The sequence below is a fragment of the Podarcis cretensis genome (assembly GCF_951804945.1).
Source record: "Podarcis cretensis genome assembly, chromosome: 7".
NCBI lineage: Eukaryota > Metazoa > Chordata > Lepidosauria > Squamata > Lacertidae > Podarcis > Podarcis cretensis.
This window is the reverse complement of record NC_137176.1, coordinates 7,418,517-7,436,705: the sequence shown is the minus strand read 5'-3', so window position 1 is coordinate 7,436,705 and position 18,189 is coordinate 7,418,517. Positions and strand designations below refer to the sequence as shown.

The window sequence follows — 18,189 nt, the reverse complement described above, 5'->3', positions numbered from 1 at the left end:
GCCAGTAAGAGATCTCAAGGGTTTCTGGGCAAGGAAAACAGTGATGCGCACACGAATGCAAGCTTCAGAAGGGAAAAGGGTATAATGAGTCTTAATGAGAATAGCGGAGGGGCAGCATCGTTCAGCAGAAGTGCTATGCAATAAGCATGGTTAAATATTCATCAACAAGCATCTGTTGATTAATCTAACGTCATATAAAATTTTCATTAGCTAGATGCAACATTTTGTCTCGCTGTCAATAACGGAAGGCAATTTCCCCCTTAAAGTATCCTGAGAAGATAGAAGATGCAAGAATATGTTCTCATGAAAACCACTTTATTTCCTGTAAATTGTATGGATAAATGGAAATACACAATACACAACTGTATTGTGAAAGGCTTGTTGGGGGGGGGGGTAGGCAGGCTGTATGCTGAGACATTTCTAATGCCTGGCTACCTGGTGAGCAGTAATGGAACAAAGATGGTGGCTTGGTGCAAATGGGTGGTAGTTAGAAAGACAAAGGCCGCAGTTGAGAAGGGAGATGGGTGAACTAGAAGCTGGAAGAATTATGCAGGCTGGGAAACGAGAGAGAGAGAGAGAGAGAGAGAGAGAGAGAGAGAGAGCGCTTTGATTTCTGTTTGAATCCAAGGCTGTGGCAAGAAGCAATACCCTCTTGGGGGGTGTTAATGATCTTAACCCCTCCATCACAGGCTTAGATTGTATGCATGTGTAAATAAACCCTCCCCTGTATTACCTCACCATGGTTTGCACCATTCAGCGCCAATGGATAGCTCTAGCAGAGAGGAATTTGGAATAGCCAGAGCCATGTATAGACCAGGCTATGGCAGGTTTCTTGCACTCCTTCAGAAACAGATAACCGCAGATTGATGGAAGCTGCAGCTCTGTCTGGGTAGTTAACTCTACTCCCGCCTTTTCTGGTTAAAAGGAGCCTTGTTCATTCGCACTTCAATTCTTCCTCCAAGCTGACGAGAGGAACACCTCAGGAAATTTACCAGAAGCGAGTTGGGCTAAGGAAAAGAAACCTTCTGTGACAGAGCACAGGGCCTGCATATCTTTATAATTTCTTTATATGTGAATGGGAAAGTGAGTGAACAAAAGACGGGTGCCACTGTCAACTCTGGTTTAAACCTAAAGCAAGCCCTTTTCAAGATACCATTGCATGCCACCCCAATCTCTGAGCAGTGCCAGATTCCAGTGGTTCCAGGTGCTTACTCAGGGTCTGTGTTTCCTTTGTGATGAGGTACAGCAGGGACAGTGGCGTCTTTAAGATCAATGGTTTATTTACACAAATATACAACCTGAGCCAGAGGGTCTTGCTTCTCTCAAGCTCACAGCCTTGGGTTCCAGCAGAAATCAGGCATCTCTCCAACTCTCTCTCTCTCTCTGCCTTCCCAGCCTGTAGTTTTTGCACCCAGCTCACATAACTCAGTTCTCCATTCTGGCCTTTTGTCTTTCTAACTAACAGGCAGTTGAGGGAGGTCCACCCATTTGCAGTCAGGCAGAGAGCCACTATACTTTGCTTTGAGCTCTGACCAAGCCTTGGTCAGAAAAGGGGCTCTGATCAGAGAGTGGAGGCCAGCGGTAACGTCAGGACGTCATTTGCCTTGTGAAGTCTCAGGTTCATTTTTCCATGGCAGCCCAGGTTCAGATCCCATGAAAGTGGGGATTTACACCGCCAATCTGATCCTAGTCAGAAGCTGGCGGCTGATTTCTGAAAAAGCTGAAGCCTGACAACTGAATTGGCAAAAAGAATTACAGCAGTCAAGGTGAGATACGATAATTAATGAGTTGGTGTCTGCAGGCCAGCTTTGGAGCAGAAAGGGTGATGTTTTCCACAGAACACGGCTTTGCAACAGAGATTATTTGGTGACAGAGTGTGTGGAAATCTTAAGTCCCAAGTCTACAATTATCCACTGGTGAAGTGACACAATATTGCAGTGCAGTCAGCGTTTCTCAATCTCTTGTTGCTTGGCCCAACTACTAAATTTCCCAACTCTCTGGGAACTAGGTGAATGTGCAGAGATTCATGTGAACACAGCATATGGCTATGAGAATCTGCTGGCATTAGTGGAGGCCAGAGAAAGAAATGGGAGGGAAAGGGTTTTGGTTTGTTAGGGTTTTTTTGTTCTTGCTTTTATCATGCATTTTGTGCTTTCATATTGTATTTTTATGTTGTGAACTGCCCTGAGATCTGTAAATGAAGGGTGGTATACAAATTTAATAAATAATAATAATAATAATAATAATAATAATTGCTATCCTTTGGAACCCCTGCAAAACTCACTAAGCCTGCTGCAGGCTGGACCAGGTTGTGTGCAATGCAGTTGATTGACAGAAAGAGAGAACGAGGTGGAGAGTGGGGGGATAGTCAGGAACTCTTGAGTCCCTCCAGTGGACGCTGCTAGCAGAGGATCTGTGGCGGTTTCACCAGCGATATACCGCTGAGTGAAGCCGACATCGCGGTCCTCATACCGGTTCTGAGTGATATATCGATAGATTGCCCAGGCCTGATGGGTGCCCAATGTGATGCACTGTCCAACCCTCCTGTTGGATTTTAAGCAGCAGAGTCAAACAGGGTGCACACCATTGGGAAAGACTAGTTTTGCCAGGGGGTGGGGGAGAGGAAGTGTTGGACTCATGTGGGGTGCTCCCCCTCCAATGCTCTTTTTCAAGGGAAAGGCTGTCAGGAGGGCTCAATGGACAGAGACCGATGACTACCATTTTTTCTTGGGAATATTCATGCAATTCCATCTACCTAGCAATTGGATCATTACTCAAGTGAGTAAACTGACACTCCTCGGATCTTGCAAAAGCCTATTGTGTAAACCAGGAGCCAGATTTCAACAAGATTTCATGAGATAAAGGTAAAGGTAAAGGTACCCCTGCCCGTACGGGCCAGTCTTGACAGACTCTGGGGTTGTGCGCCCATCTCACTTAAGAGGCCAGGGGCCAGCGCTGTCCGGAGACACTTCCGGGTCACGTGGCCAGCGTGACATCGCTGCTCTGGCAAGCCAGAGCCGCACACGGAAACGCCGTTTACCTTCCCGCTGGTAAGCGGTCCCTATTTATCTACTTGCACCCGGAGGTGCTTTCGAACTGCTAGGTTGGCAGGCGCTGGGACCGAGCAGCAGGAGCGCACCCCGCCGCAGGGATTCGAACCGCCGACCTTTCGATCGGCAAGTCCTAGGCGCTGAGGCTTTAACCCACAGCGCCACCTGAGATACTGTGCCCTAAAACTGCCAGTGCCCTGCATCCAACAAATAACTGGGAAATTGACGGATAGTTAGCTATTTGGATCGAATACAAATGAGCACCTCGTAAAGTTGAAAGTTATAGAAATCCAGCATGCATATTTATAAAGGCAATAAGTTTTTAGAAGAAAAAACATTGTTTCATCTCTGCTTAGCACCAGTCTGCCCAATATCAGGATTCTGGCTCACAGACTAACCCACCACTCTAAGATATTTGCATGAACTGTTCTGATCTGTTGATACAGCTTGTTCTCTGCATTGGCTTTTCATGGAATGAGAAAGCACAATGGCAAAGATAGCTCTGTGATATCTGGGGAATACTTTCCCTTCCATCTGCCTCAGACTCCATAACAAAACATGTACAGTCCCATGTTCTGAGGATTGAGATCAATAATTCAGAAGCATCTCCGACCAGAAATGAAGTGGCGGTTCTTGTTACACTTTGGAAGAACAGGATAAAGAGGAAAGAGAGAGGAGTATCGGATGTCCCCAGGAAAATCTTTGGGGAATGCTTTCAACACAAAATGTGCTCCATTTTACAACAAAAACAGTGGGCGGGCGGGTGTCACACAAGGCTTTGAAGACACCCTTCCCATAAATCTCAAACTCAGCAAAACCATTAAACTTCCATGTTACATTTAAAAAAGGGAACAAGAATCTAACACCTAACCAACACACTAAAGAAAGCAGGGAGAGTGTAGATATAAAATGTTTTCTATCTTTATTATTTTGTTTTTATTGTACTTTATTGTACCCATTCAGCCTAGCTAACAAAGGCCAAGATCCAAGAAAAGGGGTCTGGTAGAGAAAAACAAATTCTACGCTGTTCTAAACCATACCAAGGTTGAAGTTACAGATAATTAACCTAAGAAAGATTAATTACTGATTGCTAAATTAATTAAATACTGATTAGTAAATACATTAACACATATTCATCATTCTTTTGAAAGAAATAATGTATAGGCACTCCCCTTGTCTTCCTATGTCCTTCAGACTATGAGCTTCTTGAGGGCAGGCAACCTTTTAGTAAAACTCTGGAAGATGCCTTACAATGGTGATATTACACTTAATAGGCTTGGGGGGACTTTCAGGGAGGGAAGGTGGCGCACTAGACATCTCTTGTCGACACTCTGCCAACAGAGATAATTATGTGGTGACTAATGATAGCTAAGTTATACTGTATTTACTCAAATCTAATGCTCACCTTTTTTGGCCAAATTATGTTGCGAAAATTAAAGTGGACATTCGATTTGATGGCACATTTACATTCGCCAGCAAATACTCTCTCATTTTGGTTTCAAGTTTCTGAAAATTGAGGTGCGCATTAGATTTGATGGTGCATAAGACTCTAGTAAATACGGTAAATCTTGGTTATCACATTTTCTCTGTGGGGGGAACAGTGGAAACAGGAGATTAACCTCTGCTACTCTGAAAAGGTGATTCCATGCTGGGATAATTGAGAAGCTTTGACTGAGGTGATTTGTCTACCAGTTTACTGGATCCAAGCTATTTTCCACATGGTCTAAGTAAAATAAAAGTTGGCTTTAATGTTCATAACTAAAGGGGCAGGAAGTACTTTTTATTACAAAAAAGAAGAAAAGAATCTGCCAAGAAATTATTCTGATTATTTTTTATGAGGAAGGCCCATTAAGGTTATGGAACTGATTATATTTTACACACACAAACCCCTTGGATAATTAATTGTTGCGCACAAGGCAGAATTCGTACTCACACTTGCCAATTTGTTTATCAGATTTTTCTGCCACCTGGCAATCTATAAGGATCCCCAATATATATAAAATATCATGTTGTTGTTGCTAATAATAATAATAATAATAATAATAATAATAAAATAATAATAATAATAAAATACCACCTGCTCTTCACCAGCAAATCCCTAAGCAGGTTACAACAATTTACAATACAAAACTAAAAACAGTTAAAACAAATCACATCCACAGGGATCAGGTGAGACCTGCTTTGACAGGTAAACTGGGACGGCTTCCACCTCCTCTGGAATATGGTACCATTTTGTCGTAGCATCACCTGCTTCTGCTCAGGACGTCAGGTCCTTCTACTGTTTGAGGGCAAAGAGAGCAGCTGGGCGTCAGTTGAGATGCTCAGTAGAGGCGGCTGGGTTTTCTGTGGCTTGAATGTACTCTTGTTTCCTAGAGCTAGACATCTTTTTATTGTTTGTCTAGTTACAATCCCCTCCCCAAAGAGTGAAAACAAGTGCCACTTCCTACAAGACTCCAAGACGCTATCAGATGAATCTCAATGCAAAAATAATTGGGCTTGCTCACAGCAGATGACAGAGGAATCGCCCGGTCAGTCTCATTACATTTCCCATTGCTTCGAGTTTACTGACAAACGACAACAGCACCACTGAGATAACGTTGCTCACCTTGAGAAGTAAAATCTTATCAATGGTCCTTGATCTTCCACAGTGAAAGAGACTATATCACAACTACTTACCCTCAGGGTTACAACAACACCACCATCGATTACCTAACACCCCACCACCACCACCAGAAGACTAACGGTTGTTACTTACATTGAGTGAGGATCCCCGTTAAGGCATTTTTGAAATTCTCCTTGGCTAGCTCCATTTCTTGTTCGTGAGTTGCCTTTTCGTTCATGAGTCGGCGGATGTGGCTATTTGCTGACTGCACCATGGAATAGAACTGGTTGGCCGTCCGACGGTTCACCTCTCCCCTCTCGATCCAGGTAAACAGCACTGTAATAGCTTCTGAAAATTTGCTGTCATCTACAATCAATTCAAGAAGTTCAAATTACGATTACATGCTTTGTGCTATGAATACACTTCTGCCCTTATGAATTAATCGCCTCATAAATAACATTTATGATGTTTCTTACACTAGACTTCACTTAACGCCCTAACATAAAACTTTATAAATTGTCATCCAAAGTCCTAATTACTATGAGTATTGTAAAATGTTGTGGCTTGAATTTTCATCCAATAAAGCAATATGAAACAGCTTCACTCTGGGAATAATTATATGATAAGGATTTTTAAGGCTCTCCCTGCTCACTGTCAGAGTAAGATGAAGAATCATTTAAATGTAAACTATTAATTTATCTTGTCTATAGCGCTTTCAGTGACCAAGTGCTTTGACCCTGAAGCCTTCCAGCCTTGTAGCTCTGAGCCAGGGTCTACGCACCCATGAGACAAGGTGAGGCAACCGACTCAGGGAGCAGGATCCACAGGGGCATCAGAACCTAATAAAGATATTTATTTTTCCCTCGTTCACTCACCCCTTCTTCCCTGGTGGGGAGCGGGCAGCAATTTGTAGTTCACCTCAGGTGCCCAAATGTCTTGGGCTGCCAAATCGTAATTGATTTTCCTGGGGGGATAATTTTGTGTGTGTGCGTGCGCGTGTGCGCATATGCTGCTATCTTCACTAATGAGCATGACATTGGCATGTGCACTGGGAAGGGACTATTCTTAGCTTTTTAATCAATGTTTTCAATTGCCTTTAATAATTTGGTTCTTTACTTTCTGCTAAGGACATCTTATTTAGGTGCCACTGAATAATCACTTGGCTTTAATAGCTTATTTTAAAAGGTGGGCAAAAAGATTGTTCCAGTGCTAATTGAAATATTTGCAGGGGTGGGGGAAATTAACATGGTACTAAATTGGTGTTGATCAGAAAGGAAGTGGGGCTATTTTAACACATTTTTAACTTTGACTAAATCACTTTTTCATTTAAATATTTAATTCCACAAATATTTCATTTTTTAAAATAACAGGGAGAACATTTTAGCACAAATTGAAAACCTGGTTTTATAAACTGAGCTTCTTCTTCTTCTTTGGCAATCACTTGTAGCTGAGTAAGATTGTCTTTCACAAACATGGTTTTAACAATGAGTCCATAAGTGACTGTGAAGGCCAATTCTGGATCCACACGTCCTTCCACAGTGGGGGACATTGGTTTCCGGGCGGGAGTTGATCACAGTGTGGATTTGCGTACTGGCTGGTGCTGTGGTCTAAACCACAGAGCCTAGGGCTTGCCGATCAGAAGGTCGGCAGTTTGAATCCCCATGACGGGGTGATCTCCCATTGCACGGTCCCTGCTCCTGCCAACCTACCAGTTTGAAAGCACGTCAAAGTGCAAGTAGATAAATAGGTACCGCTCCAGCAGGAAGGTAAACGGCGTTTCCGTGCGCTGCTCTGGTTCGCCAGAAGCGGCTTAGTCATGCTGGCCACATGAGCTGGAAGCTGTACGCCAGCTCCCTCGGCCAGTAAAGCGAGATGAGTGCCGCAACCCCAGAGTCGTCTGCGACTGGACCTAACGGTCAGGGGTCCCTTTACCTTTACCTTCCTCTTAGCACGTTTCTCCCTTGTGTCCTGAGTTCGAGTGTCTTCAAAGCCCATGACACCTTAGGTAAAGGCTGTTCTCTAACTGGAGCACTCGCAGGCCAGTGTTTTCCAGTTGTCGGTGTTTATACTACATTTTTTTAAGATTTGCCTTGAGACAGTCTTTAAACCTCTTTTGTTGACCACCAGCATTACGCTTTCCATTTTTAAGTTCTGACAAACTGAGACCACTGGTACCAAGAGGAAAGGTAATTTGGACATTCAATGGAAAACTAGGAGTAGCTGTAACTCCCTGCCCCATGATTTCAACCCTGCCAGGATGAGATAGCTAAAGGTGGACCAGGCCACTGGTGGAGGTGACTTTTTTCCATGACTTTGAAAATGGGACCAAAGGCATCCCAAATAGGACAGGGGATGCTGATGTTCAAAAACGGGATAATCCTGTTTTTAAGGGATGGGTGGCAGAAGAAGAAGAGTTTGGATTTGATATCCCGCTTTATCACTACCCTAAGGAGTCTCAAAGCGACTAACAATCTCCTATCCCTTCCTCCCCGACAACAAACACTCTGTGAGGTGAGTGAGGCTGAGAGTGTGACTAGCCCAAGGTCACCAAGCAGCTGCATGTGGAGGAGCTGGGAAGCGAACCCGGTTCACCAGATTACGAGTCTACCGCTCTTAACCACACTGGAGGGCCACTGACAATACAGACCAAGAGTCTGACTTGGCGCAAGACAGCTTCCTATGTTCCTTGCACCACTGCCTCATGCGCCCATCTGGAGGGAGGAGCTCCCACATGGTAGCAATACCTCAAGCATCCCATTCGATTTTCAAAGAAAAATGGAGCAAAGCGACACAGAGTGACGGCAGCTTTGTATTCCTCATAAATGCCTACTTTGCCATTTGCCCTTCCTCATCTGGAGCCCAAGGAAAGAAAACAGGGACGCCATTTTAAAGGGAAACATAGCCAATATGGAATGAGTCGAACCACTACATCACTTGAAATTGCAGCCTTCTAAAGCTGCTTTTTCTTTCTCAAAAACAAAAACTCAGCAAATGTTATTCTCATGTGATATTTGCTGCACAGAGTAACACGTAAACTGAGGAAATTAAGCTGGAAATGGAGTTAAAGCGAACAGAAAATGTGATGCTTATTATTATAATAGGTATCTTTATTATACAATGCTTTCCAATCAAGTTGGTCTTTGCAGGAAGAACCTGAAGGCTGCAGACTAAAAGGCAGAAAATGGTGGAAATGGGTATGAACAAAAGAGCACATCTTTTCGTGTTTCTGTCTTAGATCCATCCCTGTAATTTAATAAGAGAACTCTAATCCTGCAGTAGACTTTTAAATAAGAATTGTCACTCCACTGACGTTTCAAAAGTCAACATATTAAAAATTCCACACATTTTTTATTAAGAAACCAGAAGCATTTTTACTTGGCATTGTAGGAGATGATATAAACAGAAAGATTGTAAGTTGTTTTTATATGCAATGACGGCAGCAAGAATATTATTGGCACAAAAATGGAGGCAAGAAGAATTACCGACAAAAGAAGAATGGAGGATGAAATTGATGGACTATGCAGAATTGGATAAACTAACCGGAAGATTTCGAAACCTGCGGGACCACAGATTCACAGAAGACTGGTGTAAATTTACAGACTATTTGAAAAGTAATTGTGATGACCAGATTACGTTTGTCGGTTTGCAAGAAGTTTTATGAGGTAAATTATCTGAATTATTGCAAAAATGGTTAAAGAGGTGGATTGTGAGTTAAGAGAATTAAAGGCAATAGGAATTTAAGAAATGCAGAGGAAATGGTGGATCATCAGTGGTGCTGATGGAAGTCCAAAAAGATTGTATAAGATGTGAAGTTCTGTGGAATGTATAATAATTGGTATGTTGAAATTAATAAAAATTATATATATATATATATATATATATATATATATATATTCCACACACTTCTTATTCCACTATAGGACACTCAGTAGTAACATTCAAGAGACAACTGTTTATTAAAAAATGAGATATTTTTAAAAATATATAATCATCACTAAACAGGTAACAAAGTTTCCACAGTTGCAAAACCATTTAATTGGATGGAAACAGCATTGGTTGTTGCTGAGCTCGGCTGCAATTGTGTGTGCAACATTGCAGGGTTGGGGAAATTCTCTGAGGGCTCACAGGAAAATTTAGGCCCACATCACGTGCAAGCTGCATGGGCCTGCAAGCCTATTAACAGTTAATTGACGGTTCTGTACAAGGAGAAAAATCTTCATTGGTTCTGTAATTAGGAGATACAAGTTGCTAACAATTTAACAAGTGCTAGAGGGAAATTATTCACAGCTCAACTACATTACCTAACATAATGCCCTCTCTACGGGTTATTTTTAAAATCCTAATTTCATCTTCACTCCTTGCTTTCTAAATTGATGAGCCGACTGCCCAGTGGCTTACATGCTGAAATAATTATCTTCGTTGAAAATAGAATGCAGACCTCCTCATCAGCTTCTGTAAGTTCACCTGGATCCCTGACAGTAAATTTATTTTTTGTCTGCTGGAGATATCATATGGAACGCAAATAATAGAATCCAATTTAAAAGCTGGGCTTGGTTTCCAGCCTTTTGCAGCCTTTCCTTCAGAGTCAAGCTGACGCCGTTAAAAAATATTACTTCAGAGGAACGAAAATAAAAAAATATAATGCTTTGTTGCTTATATAAATGCTCTTAGGTATAACTGATTTGCATAACTGATCTTTTTGTTGTTGTTTAGTATACTGGAGCACTTTCTTATATTAAAAAAGTCACTCTTCTCCAACTGCACAGTATATTTTAGAGGAAATTATTGCACTGATGGCAGCATGTCAATTACTCAAGCATACACATACTTATGGGAAGTGTCATTAAAACCTTGTAACACAGACTTGTCTTGAAAGTCATGATTTATATATTTGAATGCCATCAGCTGATGAAAGTCAACCATCTGGGTGTCCAATGTAAAGTATCTGTTCAAACATTTGAACCTCAGGTCTTCAAATCTGCAGATAAAGCTCTCATGACTGCTGGGAGACACTCAGAGAAGCTGTATTTATGAGATCCAACATCTTTGCATAGCCGCCAAAATCAGTAGAATAACAGCAGCCCTTCTGGGGCAGGGGCTGCGGAGGCGCCACCATAAATTGGGTCCTCCCTTAAAGAGGGCACATATTGCAGTGAGACCTGGAAACCGACGCCCTGTGTTGTGGGTGAGTACGATTGGTCAGCCACAACACCCGATTGGTAGGTCCCACGAAGCTGGGTGCAATCTGGCCAATGGGACGCAGTCCAAACGGTTCGAAGGACCTATTTATACCCATGCACATGACCCAGAGCTTCCTCTTTCAGTGTGTGCATTCAGAACACCCGCCCACCTCTCCCTACTTTTAGGGCTTTGCACTTGACCTTGCTATGCCGTTGTGTGTCGTCTGTCATTGGGACAGGGGCACGGCAGGAATTTTCCCCACTTGGCTGATTGGCTGGTGCCATTTGGGTTTTGCCTGCCACGTAGCAAATCGTCACAACTTGTAAGGTTGCGGATAGGCTCTGGTTCAGTTGATAGGGATGGGAGAACGCTCTCGCCATCCCTATGTGAAGGGTATTCCATTAAAGGAATCCAGGGACTTGATGGTTTGGTCAACCCCTGAGATGGAGTTGTGCCCATGCCTGAGTCCAGGGGGACATTTGGGTGGTGGAGATAACCTATTCCCGGCTTTCCGCTTATCCAGGTGTTCACCCTTGGCTGGCCTATGCTGGAACTTTGGGTCAGCGCTACCTGCATGGCAGGGAGCTAGTCGAACCAGAGCCTATGCAACCACTCACTTTCTGTAATCAATGAAGTTGTGGCCTAAATTCTGCCAAAAACCAAACCAAAAATTTGAGTCATGTGTGAATTTATTTAGGGGGGAGCTTTCTGGGTCTGAACACACAAATATGAACCAACCCATTGGTCCTTTTTGCCTACAAAGTTGGCACTGCGCATTTATCAAGCTGGGTATTCCCTATTGCAGCCAACTCATTGGCCACGTGACCCTGGACAATGCCTCTTGTTCTGTATGAGCTTAGCACTGGATCCCAAACTTTTTTCCACCAGAGACCACTTGAAAATTGCTACATGTAACATTTTTCTGTCTGTTGTAGAAATGGTACCATACTGCCTAGGTGCTGTGTGCTTTTTAACAGGGAACCAGGCTGAGGGCCTTCTCGGTAGTGGCGCCCGCCCTGTGGAACGCCCTTCCAGCAGATGTCAAAGCGATAAACAACTAACTGACATTCAGAAGACATCTTAAGGCAGCCCTGTTCAGGGAAGTTTTTAACATGTGATATTTTACTGTATTTTTGGTTTCTATGGAAGCCGCCCAGAGTGGCTGGGGAGGCCCAGATAGATGGGCGGGGTATAAATAATAAATTATTATTATTATTATTATTATTATTATTATTATTTGAAATCAGCAACCTGGGAGGAGGAGGAGGAGGAGGAGGAGGACGACGACGACAACAACAACGACAGCAGTGAATCCCTCATGGGATGAACACAACTGCCTCCCACGTTGTGAACAACAGTGACAGATACAAGAATCTGGAAGCTGAGCAGTTAATTATCTTACACCTACCCACCATGTGTGCAGTTTTTGTTGTTATTCTTATTCTTCTTATTCTTATATTTTTATTTCATTCTATGTAATTTTACAATAGATAGCATATAATAAACAAGAACTGTTACAAACATCTTGACTGTCTTTGCATTATTCACCCCTAAGTGCGTTCAGGATATCATGTGTGAAAGGAAAATACATTGTCATTATTTTTAAGCACATGTACCGTATTTCTCCATGTATAACACACACACCCCGTGTATAAGTCCTACTTTTCAGGACTCCAAATTAAGAAAATGGGGTTGCTGAGCTTTTTGTGGGGAGGATTGCCCAGAGTTTTTAGGGGGGGGGGTTGCCAAAATTTGCTCACCCGACTGACCGCCAATCGCCCGCCCAATTGCAGCAGCAACAGCCAATCGAAACCAGCCCTTGCCGCAGCCACCAATAACACGCCCAGTAGCCGCTAACAATCTCTGGCTCGCAGCAACAACCAATCCCACATCCCCTCTATGCACTATCCGTGTATAAGATGACCCCAATTTTTTTACATAATTTAACAAAAAATAAAAAATCGTCCTATACACAGAAAAGTATGGTACATGCATTTGGTTAAATGTTTGTTCCCAGAGTTATTTTTTAAAAACACACACACACACACACACACACACACACACACACACACACACATTGAGAGAGACCCATGTGGCAGCAGTGGAGAGAGAGAGGAGGCAGAGTGTCTTGTTTGGTATGCCTGCCTCTTTTGCTACAGGCTACAGTCTGGGCTAGGGATGTGGGTGGGATTGTGGGTTAAACCACAGAGCCTAGGACTTGCTGATCAGAAGGTCGGCGGTTCTAATCTCACGAACGGGGTGAGCTCCCGTTGCTTGGTCCCTGCTCCTGCCAACCTAGCAGTTTGAAAGCACGTCAAAGTGCAAGTAGATAAATAGGTACCGCTCCGGTGGGAAGGTTAACGGCGTTTCCGTGCGCTGCTTTGGTTCGCCAGAAGTGGATTAGTCATGCTGTCCACATGACCCAGAAGCTGTACGCCGGCTCCCTCGGCCAGTAAAGCAAGATGAGCGCCGCAACCCCAGAGTCAGTCACGACTTGACCTAATGGTCACGGGTCCCTTTACCTTTACCTTACAGCCTGCACTATCACACCTGAACAGCTATAGGGAAGTTAAGAGTGAGACGTGCTTTGTTACCCATTAATAGGCACACAACTTATTGTGACAGAGTTGTAGATTTATCAACCTTCTGAAAACATGGCTGGGAAATGTCCCGTTACCTTTCAGTTTTTCTGCCAGCAAAGTTGCTTCGTGTTCCGAATAATGCATGATGGCAGGCGGAGAGGGGGGTCGCATCCGATCTTCTTCCATTTTGCGCCTGTGCCGCTCCTCTCGGGCCAGCATCCGCTGCTTACATTCCCATTCATAAAAGTCATCTCTTGCCTGTGCAAAATCAACATGAAGTCGGCCTGAATCTTTCTTGTCTGTACTAGATCCTAATCTCATGCGATAACCTGGAAACAACAAGCAAAAACCACGTCAGGTCTCCTTTCCTTTATTTATGTCCATACGCGTCGCATCGTGTCAATGAGTTAAGATTTATACTTGCTGGTTTGCTTGAAGCCTGCCTATTAAAACGGTGGTTTCATTATGTGGAAAACAAGAAGCCAACAACACTAAATCCAGATACAGTGGTGCCTCACAAGACGAAAAGAATCCGTTCCGCGATTCTCTTCGTTTAGCGGTTTTTTCGTCTTGCGAAGCAAGCCCATTGACGGTTTAGCGGATTAGCGCTATTAGCGGCTTAGCGGCTTTTAGCGGCTTAGCGGATAAGCGGCTTAGCGGCTTAGAAAAAGGGGGGGAGGGGAAAAAAGTCGGAAAAACTCGCAAGACATTTCGTCTTGCAAAGCAAGCACATAGGGAAATTTGTTTTGCAAAGCGCCTCCAAAACGGAAAACCCTTTCGTCTAGCGGGTTTTCCGTCTTGCGAGTCATTCGTCTTGCGGGGCACCACTGTATAAAAAGAGGAAGAGAGGGTTGTAGGCTCTCTCAGCTAGCTCAGCTGCTTCACTCCTTGAACTGGCTGCTACAAATACTACATATGTGAAACCCATTGTCTGAGTTTGCTGTCTTCCTCCTCCTCTCTCTCACCTCCTCCTCTCTCTCAGCACCTTTTCCCACCTTTGAAGGTGACCCGGAAACTACAATTAATCCAGAATGCGGCAGCTAGACTGGTGACTGCGAGTGGCCGCCGAGACCACATAACACTGGACTTGAAAGACCTACATTGGCTCCCAGTACGTTTCCGAGCACAATTCAAAGTGTTGGTGCTGACCTTTAAAGCTCTAAATGGCCTCGGTCCAGTATACCTGAAGGAGCGTCTCCACCTCCATCGTTCTGCCCGGACACTGAGGTCCAGCGCCAAGGGCCTTCTGGCGGTTCCCTTGCTGCGAGAAGCAAAGTTACAGGGAACCAGGCAGAGGGCCTTCTCGGTAGTGGCACCCACCCTGTGGAATGCCCTCCCACCAGATGTCAAAGAGAAGAACAACTACCAAACTTTTAGAAGACATCTAAAGGCAGCCCTGTCTAGGGAAGCTTTTAATGTTTAATAGGTTATTGTATTTTAGTGTTTTGTTGGAATCCGCCCAGAGTGGCTGGGGAAACCCAGCTAGATGGGCGGGGCATTAATAATAATAATAATAATAATAATAATAATAATAAATTATGTCATATTTTAGACTGTTAACTTGAGAGCGGGGCCCGCCCTCTGATTGCTATTTGTAACCATTAGACCAGGGTTTCCCAAACTTGGGTCTCCAGCTGTTGTTGGACTACAACTCCCATCTGTGGGCATCCTTCGGGGGTCGAGAAGCCAGCTGGCTAGCCCCCAACTGGATCATGCCCTTCCAGCTGTGATAATCCCTCGACCTCAGGTGTGACGTAAATCAGCGACTCAGGCTTCAAAGCCTGAGCACACTTTATCAGCAGAGCAAACTGAGCAAACAGAAGAGGTGTGAGGCTTGTGGAAACATACTAACAAGCTACAGATTTATTAAGCATAAATCAGGACAAAGAAACATGCTGTCTCTCTTTCCGTCTCCTCAGAGAGAGAGGCAAAAGCAAAAGCAATACACAGCGGAAGTTTCCAGCAAACTGTGCTGGAATGTAAACAGACATGTGGCATGTAACAATCTCACACACCTGCAACTTAAATGGAAAATCCCAACACCATCATCCCTAGCTAGCAAGATCAGTGGTCAGGCAAGATGGAAACTGTAGTCCAAAAACAGCTGGAGACCCAAGTTTGGGAAACCCTGCATTGGACTAAAAATAGGTAACAATGGCTTAAATAAAGAAATGCACCCATCTGCATTTTGAAGGCACATAACACTTTTGTTTAGCCAAATGTGCTGTCAATAACAGAGGAAAACAGGCTGATATTGTGAATGTGATCCCTGTGCTTGCACACAGCAGTTTATTGCGGACTTGGTGTTGCACACCCATGCAAGTTTTTGCATCATCCACACAGCGTCCTCATCAAAATGCCACATCTTTAATTCAGATTCACCACTTGTTGGATATATATATATATATATATATATATATATATATATATATAAACTTGTAGGGTTTTTTTGTGGAAACAGTACTGGTTTTAATGGGAAAACAGTACGGTACAACATTTTAATGAGGAAAACACGTGGATGCTGCATAAAACTTGCCTTCAGGAGCAGCAACAACTCCACAATAAACTGACATCCCTGGTTAAAATGAACTTTTTATTGCTGCCTAATAGCTTACTTATCAGTCTTTGCTTATCCCCCCATATATTTTATTAAAGTTTGAAAAAAGATATACAAAAGTTAATATCAAATACCCAGTATCTTTTTAATATATCAAAGATAAAAAAACCTAATCTACATAAAATGCAAACCAAGAAGTGGAAAAGAAGAAAAAAAGAGAAATAAGTAAAAATTGGAAAAGAGAAAAAAACGAGAACTTCTGATTCTTTGCCAGTTATATATACTCTAATCACCCACTCCAATGTAACAACCAACGATTCCACTTTCTATTTTCTTTCTAGAACCCAGATATAACAAGTTCTTTTTTCTTTTTCATACAAAAAGTCCACAAGAGGTTTCCAATCTTTAGTAAATATCAACATTGATTTTTCTGTAATTAAACATATCAACTCCTCCATGGTAGGTAATGATGAACCCTTCTACTTTTGTGTATATAAGTCTTGCTGCTGTGATCATACATTGAAATAATGTTCCATGGTGCTTTTCTAATTGTATTTCCATTATTCCTACCAGGAAAAGTTCTGTCTTCAATGAAATGTTAACCTTTAAAATCTTCTGCATCAATGTATGTACTGCATGGGTTTCTCAAAAATACCTCACATGTCAGATGAATCTCATTTTATTTATTTTTTTGATGGAGTTACAAGCTTGGTGGATCAGGGGAATGCTGTGGACATAGTGTATCTTGATTTCAGTAAGGCTTTTAACAAAGTCCCCCATGATATTCTTGTGAGGAAGGTGGTAAAATGTGGGCTGGAAGAGGTAACTGTTGGGTGGATTTGTAGCTGGCTGACTGACCAAACCCAATGAGTACTCATTAATGGTTCCTCATTATCTTGGGAAAAAGTGACAAGTGGGGTACTGCAGGGTTCTGTCCTGGGCCCGTTGTTGTTCAACGTCTTCATAAATCATTTGGATGAAGGAACTGAGAGGATGCTCATCCAATTTACAGATGACACCAAACTGAGAGGGGTAGCTAATGCCACAGAAGACAGAATCAGAATTCAAAATGACCTTAACAGATTGGATAACTGGGCGCAAGCTAACAAAATGAAATTCAGTAGGGACAAATGTAAGGTTCTGCACTTAAGAAGGAAGAACCGGATACTCAAAAATAAGATGAGGAACACCTGGCTTACTAGCAGTACATGTGAAAAGGATCTAGGGGTCTTGGTGGACCACAAGCTTAACATGAGTCAACCTTCCGATGCAGCAGCAAAAAGCTAGGGATATTATAGGCTGCATCAACCAAAGTCTAATGTCCAGATCCAGGGAAGTAATAGTACCGTTATATTCTGCCTTGGTAGAGACCACACCTGGAATATTGTGTCCAATTCTGGGCACCACAATTTAAGAAGGATGTTGACAAGCTGCAAGGTGTGCAGAGAAGGGTGACCAAGATGATCAAGGGTCTGGAAACCAAGCCTTATGAAATATGGTTGAAGGAGCTGGGTATGTTTAGCCTGGAAAAGAGGAGACTGACAGGAGATATGAGAGCCATCTTCAAATACTGAAAGGGCTGTCACAAGGAAGATGGAGCAAGCCTACCACTTCCATTTTTTGATGATTTCCCCCCACATACGATGGCATAAAGTGGCAAGTAAATGAAATATGTGAGAACTCAATCCGTGTGGCCCTGTTTACATCAGAAACCTCAATGGCGTGTGTGGGACTTCTGTGAGGAGAGCATATCTGGGACTGGGTGTGTGATCCACCTTTATACTGTAAACGACAGCAACAGGGCTGTATCCTCATGTAACATAAAGACTGTAGTCACAATAACTTATGTATTCTATTTTTATGTCTCTTGTCTATTACAGGCTTGAAAAATTACACTCTTCAGAATGTTTGAAAACATAATAAAGATCATCTAGGAAAAACAGTAATTCAGTGCAATTAAAACAAAGCATCTGCCGAACCCACGGCAGCTTCTCTGTCACACTAGAAGGTAGAACTTTGATGCATTATTTTACGAAAATTAAGCCTGGGACGAGTAAATACAAAGCTATTTTCCTCTTTCTGGTATTGTTTGAGATACGGTGGAATGAGTATTCTAGCGTAATACGATGCAGTAACAGTTTGGTTATGAGGGGTTCCCCTCATGATTCCATTGTAGGACCTGGTTTGCATGTGCAGTGTGAGGAGCATCCCAAAGGA

General features: G+C 42.9%; 1 protein-coding gene across 8 annotated transcripts in view; it reads right to left on the bottom strand.

Moving 5' to 3' along the window:
- ENOX1 (ecto-NOX disulfide-thiol exchanger 1) overlaps positions 1 to 18,189 on the bottom strand; it is a 288,744-nt gene that overhangs the window by 72,928 nt on the left and 197,627 nt on the right. For all 8 annotated transcript variants that reach the window (XM_079983576.1, XM_079983583.1, XM_079983580.1 and 5 more), the window contains 2 exons: positions 13,511 to 13,744; positions 5,806 to 6,018 (listed from right to left, as the gene is read on the bottom strand). In XM_079983576.1, the coding sequence (XP_079839702.1) occupies positions 5,806 to 6,018; positions 13,511 to 13,744 (447 nt within the window). The remainder of the gene's footprint in view (positions 1 to 5,805; positions 6,019 to 13,510; positions 13,745 to 18,189) is intronic.